The 13690-nt window shown below is 40.3% G+C and overlaps 1 protein-coding gene across 1 annotated transcript in view; it reads left to right on the forward strand.

The window, feature by feature from the left end:
* Positions 1 to 3730: 3730 nt before the first annotated feature.
* The window catches only part of HSDL2 (hydroxysteroid dehydrogenase like 2), a 69034-nt gene continuing 59074 nt past the window's right edge, over positions 3731 to 13690 (forward strand). The window contains exon 1 of the mRNA XM_045468874.1: positions 3731 to 4035. Within this exon, the coding sequence (XP_045324830.1) occupies positions 4019 to 4035 (17 nt within the window). The 5' untranslated portion in view covers positions 3731 to 4018. The remainder of the gene's footprint in view (positions 4036 to 13690) is intronic.

Below are 13690 nucleotides of genomic sequence, written 5' to 3' on the forward strand. Positions count from 1 at the left end.
TTCAAGAGTTGACTATATTAGCACAGCCTTGCTAAATAGTGTTATGTATATCCATTGAGCAAACAGTCTTGATTTTTGTATTCTAAGGAAAAATGAACAGTACACAATGATGCATACACAGAAGCTTTTATTGCAAGACTGTTTATAACAGGGATGATGTTGAGACAAAATGTCCATCACAAATGAGAATGGTAAAATTAATTTCAGTATATTTATATAAAAGAAAACTATGTACCTCTTTTTAAAAAGTCAAGGTAAACCGTTAGTTGTAAGCTTGTAAAGATGCCTATGATATATTAAGTAAAACAAAAACAGGTTCCAAAACAATCTCCCCTATGATTTACAAATGATCAAAACCTATATAAAAATTTCAAAGTCTTAAAGGAAACATGCCAAACTGTTAATGATTATCTCTGAAGGATGGTATTAGAGGGAAATTTTCACATTCTCTAGATTGGTGTAGTCATCAGAAAGATAAAGACATTAAAATACAGCATTGAGGTTAATATCCAACAGTTACTAATAAAATAGTGACTAGTAATAATTCTTTGAGCAACAGAAGTTACCGCTACCGGTCCAATGGGGGAAGATTTGGTACATTGTCAGAGGAGCTGCCATACCCTCAAAATCCCATCCCAGGGACTTCCCCTGTTTAACCTGGACCAGGGTGAGCTGTCCTGTGGGTGAAGGAAATGGAAAGTTTCAAGAGCCCTGACTCTTCCAAAGCCATTGAAAGCATCTGCATTGTGTTCTTGGCCTCTGACCAGTAATTAGTAATTTTATATTTGACTGGAGAAGGCTAAATATCTTAAAAGGCAAGTTGAAAAATCACAATGGTAAATTATAACACACTGAAACTGTTTTCCAAACAGTAGGTTATGATCCATTGGAGTCATCAACATAATTAAGTAAGTTATGATCTACTTAATATGATAGAATATAATAGATTCAATAAAATAGAAAATTGTGTTTACTGGATCTGGATGAAAATATCTTTCTTTATGTGGATGTGGCCAACAAACATGAATGTTACTGCATTACACACTTAAAAATATATATTCTTATGCAACATAGGGTTAGAAGAGTCCTTATTCAATAACTTAAGATTAAAGTTGTTCTCAGTGTCATGTCTTTTAGTATTTCAATTTAAGTATACATTTTCAACTTCCCATGTGTTTGAAAATTACTTCTTAATGTTGGTAAAAGTAATTAATTAGTAATTAACTTAAATAATAATATAAGATGAATTAGGATATCACATCCTATTTATTTTGTATTAAAAATTTTTTTTTTTATGTTTGAGACAGAGAGAGACAGAGCATGAGTGGGGGAGCAGCAGAGAGAGGGAGACACAGAATCCTTAGCAGGCTCCAGGCTCTGAGCTGTCAGCACAGAGCCCAACGCAGGGCTCAAACTCATGAACTGTGAGACTGTGATCTGAGCCGAAGTCGGATGCTTAACCAACTGAGCCACCCAGGAGCCCCTAGAATATCACATCCTGTTTTTTAATTATACAAAGTATTTTCTTTAAGGAATTTAAAATTTATACATCCTATTTCCCCTTTATGGGAGCCCTGGAGCTCTTCATGCTATTTTTGCCTTAATGCAAGTCAGATTATATTATACCATAATATTGTTAATAAATTAACATTTTGCTTTACAGAATTCTGAATTTTAAAAAAACAGTGCCATCTGGTGGTTCTTTCTCTTTGGGTATAAATCTCAAAGTGGAATTGCTCTTTTTTTTTTTTTTTTTTTTTTTTTTTTGAGAGAGTGAGAGAGCACAAGCAAGGGAGGGGCAGAGAGAGGGAGACAGAAAGAATCCCAAGCAGGCTCTGCACTGTTTGAACAGACCCCAATGTGGGGCTTGAACTCAGGAAGATCACAACCTGAGCTGAAACCAGGAACTGTGAGATCATAACCTGAGCTGAAACCAAGAGTCTGATGCTTAACCCACTGAGCCACCCAGGTACCCAAAAAGTGTAACTGCTCTTTTGCATATGGATATCCAGTAGGTGGTAACTTAAGGAGCTGCAAAAGTTTCCCAAAGTGGTTTGTGCCTTTTCACATTCTCACCAACCATGTATGAGAGTTCCACTTTATTTATTTTTATTTGTTTATTTTGAGGGGGTGGGGGAGAGAGAGAGAATTCCAAGCGGGCTACACCCTATCAGTGCACAGCTGATGCAGGGCTCAAACTCCCAAACCGTGAGATCATGACCTGAGCTTAAGTCAGACGCTTAACCAACTGAGCCACCCAGGAGCCCAGAGAGTTCCATTTTCTCCACATCCTGGCTAACATTTGTTATTTTCCATATTTTCTATTATAGCTAGCCTAGTGTATGTAAAATGGAGTCTCATTGTAATTTGGATTTGCATTTCCCTAGTAACGATTGTTGTTGGACATCTTTTCATATGCTTGCTGACCACTTGCATATTTTTTTGGAAGAAATGTCTATTCAGATCCTTTGTTCACTTTTTAGTTGTGTTTTTCATGTTTTGTTGCTGAGTTGTAAGAGTTCTTTATATATTCTGGTTACCAGACTTTATTGGATATATGAATTGCAAATATTTTCTCCCATTCTGCAGGTTGTCTTTTCACTTCCTTGAATGGAGAGTAAGCTTTTCATCTAACAGTCCCTATCAACTCTTTTTGAAACACCTAATATTTACAACATTCTAAACAACACATTGGCCACTCCTCATTCCTCCCACGTAGGCTGACCTTGTCTTTTTTGTCCTGCTGCATCTCGACAGTGACCAGCATGCACTAGATGCTGATATTTATTGAATAAAGAAATTCTTCTATTGTCTCTAAGGACAATATCATAGATCGCCAATTCAAATACCTACAGGAGGCAGCCAAGAGATATACATGAATGGAGCCGTTTAGGGTTTGCAGTAAATGGTAGAGTACATACCCCATCTCCAAGCTAGTTTAACTAGTCCTCAGATAACAACCCCATCGCCCTGTTGTACCATTTCAAAATAAAATTTCTTCATGTCTCCCTAAAAATATGCTGGTCTTTAGTTCATTAGGGTAGCTGACTAATGTCCAAAGACACTATCAAAAGCAATACTGCAGTGCACTTGCTGTGATGAGCACTGGGAGTTGTATGGAAGTGTTGAATCACCATACTGTACACTTGAAGCTAATATTACATACACTGTATGTTAACTGGAATTTAAATTAAAACTTTATATGTAGAAAAAGGCAATACAAGATCCCAGAATTCACCTTCTTCCAGCACTGAGTTTGGATGTTCCTTCTACGAGACCAGAGCTAACTATGTATTCTTCCGCGAGACTCCTGCAGAGTTCTGACCCAGAAGCTGCTGCTCATCACAGGGCTATGTAGAGCTGGGTGAGGTCGGCAGGCTTTAGTCCAGATTCCATGGGAGAGTCCAAATGAGACGCTGGCCGGCTTCTGGCAGAAAAGTACCTGCCGAGGAAAACTGGTTCCTACTAGGGGAAATTCGACGGAGCGCATGCAGCTGGACAGGCTCCCAGGTTCGGGTCATAGAGGGAGAGAAGAGGGAGAGCCAAGTACTCGCAGCTCAGTGTCTGCAGAGGAGAAGCCGCACCCTAGCCTTCAATGTCCCTAGTGCACGACTCAAAACGGCCACCCCACCGGCGCAGGAACGAAGCGCTGCGCCTAGGAGGCCTTCACAGAGCCGGAAAAAGCGTGCGTAGCGGCTGACGCCGACGGGAGGCCGATTGTCACCGCAGAGCCCCGCGAGTGAGGTGGGTGGAGTTGCCTTTCCCGACGCTTGCGCAGAGAGTTAGCTTCCAGGGGCCAGGCCGGGGAAGGAGGAAACTAGCTCCGAGAGCTAGGAGGCCTACGGCGTGCGCAGGCGCACTCAGAGATCTGCGAGTACTTGAAGCGCCCGTTCCCCGCAGGCCTCGGGGTGGGGTTTCGGAGGACTGGCGTAAATGAGGAGGGAAGGCCCGCCCCTCGCACGCCGCTCTCTGCCGCTGCTGCCATTGCTGTCGCCACCACTTTTGCCCTAGGAAAGTCATGTTACCCAACACCGGGTAAGGGGATGGGGGCGCCGCGGGAGGAGACCGGGTAAGGGGCGTGGTGCGCGGCTAGGCTGGTGTGGATGGCTGGGGTCCCCGGGGTGGGAGGGCGCTCGTTGGAGTGCTGGTCTGCGCTGGACGCGGTGTTCATGGAATCTGCGGTGACGAGCGTGAAAGTAACCCGGAGTTATGTACTTCGGGGTGGCAGCCACGTGCAAATCTCTGTCACACGTAAAGGATCCAGAGTGGGTTACCCCACCACTCGCGGGGCGGGCCCTTCCGTGGATTTCTCCGTGGCTTGTGAAGTCTTTCAAGTTCTAGGTGAAAGGTCACTGGAACGCTGCACCGCCAGTGAGTCTTCACTTTTCCTGAACGCTCAATTCTGGAATAATGAAATAATAATGGGGTGTTTAAAAAGTGATTTTCAAATGAGTAACAAATTAAACTAATCTTAAAGTATGGGTATCTTTTTGGGGGGACGGTTCACTTAAGTTTTTTAAACATTGTGGTAAAATACACATAACAGTATTTACCATCTTAACCGTTTTTTAAAAATGGTTATTTTTGAGAGAGAGAGAGAGAAAACGCAACTGGGGGAGGGGCAGAGAGAGAGGGAGGCACCGAACATGAAACAGGCTCCAGGTTCTGAGCTGTTTGCACAAACCCCAAGGTGGGGTTTGGACTCACAAACTGTGAGATCATGACCCGAGCTGAAGTCGGAGGCTTAATGGACTGAGCCACGCAGCCACAATTTTAAGTGTGCAGTAGTGTTAGGTAGACTCACATTATCTGCAGCCAGTCTCCAGAACTTTTTCAACTTGCAAAACAAACTCTATACCCATTAAACAACTCCTTCTTTCTCTCCAGACCCTGGCAACCACCATTCTGTTGTCTGTTTTTGTTAAGTGTAGGTGTCTTGAGCTGAGTGACATGTCTGTTTTGTAATTTGCTTGAAAGATACAGGCACATGACAAAAAGACTTAAACAGCTCTAATGGTTAAGGTAAAAAGTGTGTTTTCTCATCCTTAACCTTCAGTCCCCCAGTTACTCTGGTTTGTTTCCAGAGATAGTCTATGCATTTATAAACATTTGCACACCACCTTAAACACACACACACACACACACACACACACACACACACACACAACTTTTAAAAATAGTAGCAAACTCCCTTCTGGGCCTTGCCATTTTTACATAATATGTATTGGGACACACATTTTAGGTATGTATATGTGGATTTTTTCTTTTGGTAGTTACATGGTATCCTATTGATGTACCATAATTTATTTACCCAGTCCCCTGTCATTGAATACCAGATCATTTCTAGATTTTTGTTACTGCATATTTGCTGCAATGATTATCCTTGTATCCACTGTTTGCACATATTTGAGTGTGTCTATATAATAAATTCCTGGAAGTGAAGTTCCTGAATGAAAAAGTATATGGCTGATATACTGTGATGGCTGATACCCTTAGCACTCCAAAGAGGTAAAAAGGATGAATGAGATTTTCTAATCCAACATGTTGGCAAACAACAAAATGTTTCATCATAAAAACCTAATTGAAAAAGAAAATGGCACTTCGTTACAGTTAAATTTTGCATCACGAGCGAGGATGAGGATCTTTTTACCAATTTGACCCTCATAGGACATTTGGCAATATCTGGGAACATTTTGGTTTTCCTAATTGTGTATGCGTGGGGGTGCACGCTGTTGGATCTTTAGAGTCCTGGAATGCTGGTAAATATCCTGCAATGCACAGGATGGATAGCCCTTTACAACAAAGACTTAACCTTGTCCAAAATGTTAGCAGTGCAGATGAGAAATTCTGATTTAAAGCCACCTGTGTGTCTTTTCTTTTTCTGGCTTACACAGTTAGGTTTGTTTGTTTGTAGTTTTTATTATTTTTTTTAGTAATCTCTACACCCAACACGGGGCTCAAACTCACCACCATGAGATTGAGAATTGCAGGCTCTTCTGACTAAGCCAGCCAGGTGCCCCCACAATTAGGTTTTATTGATCTCTGAGAGTGCTATTTGAAAAAAAAATTTATCATATGTGGTACAAATATTTTTGGATTTTTTTCCACTGTGTCTTGATTTTGATTATACTATTTATCATGAAAAAACATGTTTTTGCTAAGTCAGAGTTAATCTTTTAAGGCTTTGTGGTTTTGTGACAACCTATAAGGCCATCTTAAACTAGGATTTTCTTTTGAATTGGTAAGTATTCTTCTAGTATTTTTATTTATATTGCTTTCGTTTTTACTCAGATTCTTCATCCACCCGAGGTGAAGTACTATTTTGCTTACTATTTTGACATAGGAAATGGGTTAGAAAGTCCACTTCATTTTGGTTCGGATGGCTGGCTGCACAGTTGTATTAGTACCATTGACTGACTAATCTTTTTTTCTGTTAGAAACTCCACATCTATCATATATTGAATTCTTGTATGTATAAGGATCTGTTTCTGGATTTTCTGTTTTATTACATTAGTGTGTCTGTTCATGCACTATTACCAAACTATTTTAATTACTCTAGTTTTATAAAATGTTTAAATATTTGGGAAGGGTGGTTTCTGTCTCATTTGAATTTTTTTCTTTTTTCAGAATTTTCCTGGTTATTCTTGGATGTTTATTTTTCTAAATGAACTTTAGAGTAACTTGTATAGTTTTTTTTTTTTAAGTTATTGTTTTTCTTTTTAAAAATTGTTAATAAAAATTTCATCACATTGACTCTGATTTTGAGATACCAGAGAAGTTTGGTAAACTGTGGTGTAGATTAATTCTACATTAGCAAGTTTTAGCCATTCACAAGTTTAGATTCAGTGTGAGGAGAAAAATGTCCTTTATCCTACTGGGAATCAGTCCAGCTAGACCAAAGGCAAAGGGATGGAGCTTTTAAAGCAACAGTTAAGACATTTTCATGTTAATACTTAGACTAAAAAAATCACTTTAATAGTCTGTGCCCCTGCACTTGGGTGGGTCAGTTGGTTAAGCATCTGATTCTTGATTTCGGGTCAGATCGTGATCTTAGGTTTGTGAGTTCCAGCCCTGAGCCCTGCTTTGGGCTCCCTGCTGAGAGTGCAGAGCCTGCTTAGTATTCTCTTCCTCTCCCTCCCTTTCCCTGCCCCTCCCCCACTAGCATGCACAAGCTCTCTCTCTCTCAAAAAAAAAAAAAAAAAAAAAAGAAAAGTCTATGGTGAGAGGCTGGGTGGCTCAGTGGATTAAGCATCTGACTTTAGCTCAGGTGGTGATCTCACGGTTTGTGAGTTCAAGCCCCACATTGTGCTCTGTGCTGACAGCTCAGAGCCTAGAGCCTGCTTCGGATTCTGTGTCTCCCTTTCTTTCTGCCCCCCCCCCCCCCCCCCCAGCTCATGCTCTATCTCTCTCTCAAAAATAAATAAACATTTAAAAAATTAAAAAAAAAAGTCTATGTATATACTACCTTTTGTATAAAAAAGGGAAAATTACACACACATACACACAATGTGTTTTTATACATACATGTGTGTAGTTGCATATTTTGAAAAAAGAACTACAAGGATGAGAAGCCAGAAGTAATTGAAGCTGGTTACCTACAGGTAAGAGATTTGAATGTACATATTTATAAGGTTGTAACTTTTAAACCATGTCTGTGTTTTACAACATCCTTCACTAAAGATGAGGGAAAATAAGCTAAAATGGAATGCAAACATTAACAAAGGAAGTCAACTATATATCAAATTTACCCCAAATATACAGAGAAAAAGAAATAATTTTTAACATAGTAATTTGTATACCTTGTGAGGGATTTGGTCTAACAAAAGAAATATAAAGAGAACTTGAACTTAGTAGATTTATTATGGAGAAGAGAGATATTAGTACAATAATTCAAATACTGTTGTAACTTATAGTATATACCTTCCTCTAGTTGGTCTGCTTCCTTAAGAGAACAGATGAAGATCCTTACTCTCCCCCTTTGCCTTGGGCAAGAGTGTGTTACTGGGGTTTTTTTCATATCCCCTAAGCTGGCTCCTGGCGTTCTTGTCCTTTTTCTTGTAGAAAGCCATACGTGTGTCAGCATCCCATCCTTGTCTCCCAAAACTGTCAAGGTCTGGAATTTCTTTTTTCTTTTTTATAATTTTTTAAAGTTTATTTCTTTTGAGAGAGACAGAGTGTGAGCAGGGGAGGGGCAAAGAGAGAGAAAGAGAGAGAATCCCAAGCAAGCTCCGCAGGATCAGTGCAGAGCCCGACGTGGGCCTAGATCCCATGAAACTGTGAGATGGTGACCTGAGCTAAAATCAAGAGTTGGATACTTTAACTGACTGAGCCACCCAGGTGCCCCAAGGTCTGGGATTTCTATTTATCACATTTAATGTATAAACTTTTTAATGTTTTTTTAAAAAAAATTTAATGTTTATTTGTTTTTGAGAGAGAGAAAGAGAGCACGAGTAGGGGAGGGTCAGAGAGGGAGACACAGAATCTGAAGCAGGCTCCAGGCTCCGCACTGTCAGCACAGAACCCAACCCGGGGCTCGAACCCACAAACTGCAAGATTATGACCTGAGCCGAAGTTGGACGCTTAACCGACTGAGCCCCCCAGGCACCCCTAATGTTTTTTTAAATTTATTATTTTTGAGAAAGAGTGTGAGCAGGGGAGGAGCAGGGGAAGAAGGGGACAGAGGATCCAAAGCAGGCTCTGTGCTGACAGCAGAGAGCCAATATGGGGGTTTGAATTCATGAATGGTGAGATGACCTGAGCCAAAGTCAGATGCTTAACCAGCTGAGCCACCCAGGTGCCACTTAATGTAGAAATTTTAACGTGTAAATAACTTAAAATCTCTGAAGTAAATAAAATTTTACCACTCCCTCAAACACTGTAAGGATCTACAAAACTTAAACTCTAATCACTCTGTTTTAAACTTACGTTATTGTAACAATACATTTTAATTCTTTAACCATACAAGTATTATTTATTATTTATGTTATTACTAATTATTATAAATACATTAATTGATTTCTGTTCTTAATTTACCAGTGTTTTTGTGGGGTTTTTTTTGTGTGTGTGTTTTGTTTGTTTTAGTCTTTTTGGTTTTAATGTCTTCTTGCATTTCTGACCTTCCATCTGGGAACAGTTCTTCGAATAAATAAGGCATGAGGGGTGCCTGGATGGCTCAGTCGGTTAAGTGTCCGACTTTGGCTCAGGTTATGAACTCTCCTGAGTTCGAGCCCTGCGTCGGGCTCTGGGCTGACAGTGCAGAGCCTGCTTGGATCCTCTGTCTCCCTTTATCTCTTCCCCCTTCCTCTGCTTGCGTGTGTGCTCTCCCTCTCCTCAAAAATGAGTAAGCATTTTTAAAAAATTTTTATTAGGGGCGCCTGGGTGGCTCGGTCGGTTGGGCGTCCGACTTCGGCTCAGGTCATGATCTCGCGGTCTGTGAGTTCAAGCCCCGCATCGTGCTCTGTGCTGACAGCTCAGAGCCTGGAGCCTGTTTCGGATTCTGTGTCTCTCTCTGTCTCTGACCCTCCCCCGTTCATGCTCTGTCTCTCTCTGTCTCAAAAATAAATAAATATGGAAAAAATTTTTATTAAAAAATTTTTTTTAACATTTTTATTAAGAGACAGAGAGACACAGAGCATGAGCAGGGGAGGGGTAGAGAGAGGGGGAGACACAGAATCTGAAGTAGGCTCCAGGCTCTGAGCTATCAGCATAGAGCCCGACGCAGACCTTGAACTCACAAACTGCAAGATCATGACCTCAGCCGAAGTTGGTCACTTAACCAACTGAGCCACTCAGGCGCCCCCAAGATGAGTAAACATTAAAAAAAGTAATAATAAGGCATGAAAAAGAAATAAAAGTCTCTGGATTGGAGAAAGAAACAATGCTGTCATTATTTGCAGTTGATATTATATAGAAAACCAAAATAATATATAACTAAGTTATTAGATTTAATAAGAGTTTAACAAATTTTCAGGATACAAGTCAGTGAAAAAAATCACATATCTACATAAAGCAAAAACTGCAAGTAATACAGTACATTAGCAGTAAAAATCAGAAGTCCCAAATCTAAGATATGGGCTGTATGCCACAGGACAAATAATCTATATTCTTGAGCAAATAAATGTCATAAATAAAATGGAAGGAGAGGTGTTACAGACTAAAAGAAACTTATAGCAACTAAATGCAGTGTGAGGTCCTTAGAGGATCCTGATTTGATCAAACCAACTGTAAAAAGACATTTTTGAGATAGTTATGGCTTTGAAAATGGATAAGTAGTAGATGATGTTGAGGAATTACTGTTAATTTTCTTAGTCGTGTAATGGGGGCACCTGGGTGGCTCAGTTAAGTGTCTGACTCTTGATTTCAGCTCAGGTCATGATCTCACAGTCATGAGATCAAGCCCCGCATTGGGCTCCATGCTGGGTGTAGAACCTGCTTAAGATTCTCTTCCAAGGGGCGCCTGGATGGTTCAGTCAGTTAAACATCTGACTTCAGATCAGGTCATGATCTCACGGTTTGTGGGTTCGAGCCCCACGTCTGGATCTGCACTGACAGCTCAGAGCTTGGAGCCTGCTTCGGATTCTGTGTCTCCCTCTCTTTTTCTGCCCCTCCCCCACTTGCACTCTGTCTCTCTCAAAAAAATAGAAATGAAAAAATTATTTTAAAAAAAGATTCTCTCTTCCTCTCCCCCTTTTTCTGGCATGTGAGTGTGTGCGCACTATATCTCTCAAAAAAATAAATATACAAATTTTCTTAGTCATAATGATATTATGTAAAAGATACACTATAAAGCATTTATAGGTGAAATTATATGACCTCTGAGATTTGCTTCCTGATAATCACTTTCAAAATTTTGATAATTGATGCATTGTTAAACATGAGATCTTACAGTATTTCTTTATTTTTTTTTTTAATTTTTTTTTTCAACGTTTATTTATTTTTGGGACAGAGAGAGACAGAGCATGAACGGGGGAGGGGCAGAGAGAGAGGGAGACGCAGAATCGGAAACAGGCTCCAGGCTCTGAGCCATCAGCCCAGAGCCAGACGCGGGGCTCGAACTCACAGACCGCGAGATCGTGACCTGGCTGAAGTTGGACGCTTAACCGACTGCGCCACCCAGGCGCCCCTTACAGTATTTCTTTAAGACTTACTTGAAAATTTCATAATAAAAGTTTTATAGTGGTCTTTAAGTGTTTTTGCCTGGATTGTTTATTAGTTGCAAGGGAAAGAATAGTAATTAATAATGGAGATATCTAGTAACACAATGATTGGATGATCAAAATTAATATTACCAGTAAGTATAGATAAGCATTGTGTGAAGTAGAGAACAATATCATGTTCATTGATTGGAGCACTCAGGGTCATCTAGTTCTTTCCAATTGAATTATAGGTTCAATAAAATTTCTTATCAAAATCCCAACTGATTTGCTTACACAGTTAGATAAGCTGATTCTAAAACAATATGTAGGAAAGCAAAGATCCAAAGATAGCCAGGAAACTCTTGAGGAAGAACAAACTGAAAATATTTGCCTTATCAGTTATCAAGACCGATAAAGCTATTGCAATTAAGACAGTGCTGTCCGGGCACCTGGGTGGCTCAGTCCGTTAAGCATCTTACTCTTGGTTGCAGCTCAGGCCATGATCTTACAGTTTGTGAGATTAAGCCCTTAGTCTGCTTCCATGCTGATAGTGGGAAGCCTACCTGGGATTTTCTCTCTCTGCCCCTCCCCTGCTTATGCTGTCCCTCCCTGCCTCTCTTTTGCTCTCTCAAAATAAATAAACATTTAAAAACAAAACAAAACACTAGAGGGGGTGCCTGAGTGGCTCAGTCAGTTGAATGTCTTGATTTCAGCTTGATCTATGATCTCACAGTCCTAAGAGCAAGCCCTGCATAGAGCTCTGCACTGGGCATGGAGCCTGCTTGGGATTCTGTCCCTCTCTCTGTGCCCCTCCCCTGCTTGTGTGCTCTCTCTCAAAAATAAATAAACATTTAAAAACAACAGCAACAACAAAAATAAAGAAAAAATAAAACAACAACACCGCAGAGAGGGGCGCATGGATGGCTCATTTGGTTGAGCATTTGACTCTTGATTTTGGCTCAGATCATGTTCCCAGTGTCCTGGAATCAAGCCCTGTGTCAGGCTCCATGCTTCAGTTAAGTGGAGCCCACTTCAGAGTCTCTCTCTCTCGCTCTGCCCTTCTTTCCCACTCACATGTTCTCTTTGTCTAAAAATAAATAAGTAAATTAAATAAATAAATAAATAAATAAATAAAAACACTGAGGTACCATTTCATGTCTACCAAATTGGCAGAAATTTTGAATGTCTGACATTAAGGCTTGGAAGATATGGGAACTTTTATGGGAACTTTCATACATTGCTGCATATATTGCTGCTAGTAGGAGTATTAACCTCTTTGGAAAGATGTTTAGCATTATTTGGGAAAGCTGAACTTCAGTGTGGATTTCAGTTACCCATTGCTATATAACCAGTGACTCTAAAACATAATGGTTTAAAACAACAGTGATTTTTTTTTTTTTTTTTTAATCCACAGTCCTTGGGTTAACTGGTTCTTCTGTTCTCCATAGTATAAGTTGAGGTCATTTATATGGTTGTATGTAGCTGAGTCCTTGGCTGGGCCTGAAACATCGTAGATGGCCTCTCACCCTCCAGGATTTGGCCTGTCATCGTTTGGTAATCTGTCCCTCTGCATCATGGCATCTGGCTACCAAGAGAGAGACAGTGAAAGCTGCCAGCTATCTTACAGTGTGGGGTTGGGAATCTCAGAATATCACTTCCATCATATTCTGTTGCTCAGAAAAAGCCATAAAGCTAATCCAGACTCAAAGGGAGGGAAAAAATACATTCCTCTTTTTTTTTTTTTTTTAAAGTTTATTTATTTTGAGAGAAAGCACAAGCAGGGCAAGGGCTGAGACAGAGAGAGAATATCCCAAGCAGGCTCTGCACTGTCCTTGTGGAGCCTGATTTGAGTCTGGAACCCACAAACGGCAAGATTGTAACCTGATTAAGGGCCCACCCTACTCCAATATGACCTCATCTTTTTTTGTTTTTTTTTTTAAGTTTACTTATTTTGAGATAGAACCAGTGGGGAAAGGGCGGGGGGGGGGGGGGGACAGAGGATCCAAAGTGGGCTCTACTGACAGCAGAGATCCTGATGCAGGGCTCAAACCCACGAACCATGAGATCATGACCTGAGCTGAGATGCTCAACCGACTGAGCCACCTAGATGCCCCCAATATGACCTCATCTTAACTAATTACATCTGCAACAATCCTGTTTCCAAATAAGTTCACATTCTGGGGTACTAGAGGTTAGGACTTTAACATACACTTAGGTAGATACAATTCAATCCACAGCAGGGAGGTAAAGTTTGGCTTCATTGAGATTTAAAGTTAGTGTTCCCTATCATCAAATTGACCTTAGAACATTTGGCTGTAAAAACTGTTTTTAGCTTTAGGACTATGCACAAACAGGTGGAGGGTTGGATTTGGCTCATGGCTTAGACACATTTATGTTGGTATTAGAAATCATAAAAAACAGGAATAAGTAATCCTATGTAAAGTAGTTGTTACTTTGTGGGGTAGGAAAGAAAGGAGGAGGATAGAATTAGAGGAGTAGACCAATGGCTTCTGGAGTATTGGTAATATTCTATTTCTCTTTCTTGCAATTCATAT

Source organism: Leopardus geoffroyi, chromosome D4 (assembly GCF_018350155.1).
Source record: "Leopardus geoffroyi isolate Oge1 chromosome D4, O.geoffroyi_Oge1_pat1.0, whole genome shotgun sequence".
In the NCBI taxonomy this organism is placed as follows: Eukaryota; Metazoa; Chordata; class Mammalia; order Carnivora; family Felidae; genus Leopardus; species Leopardus geoffroyi.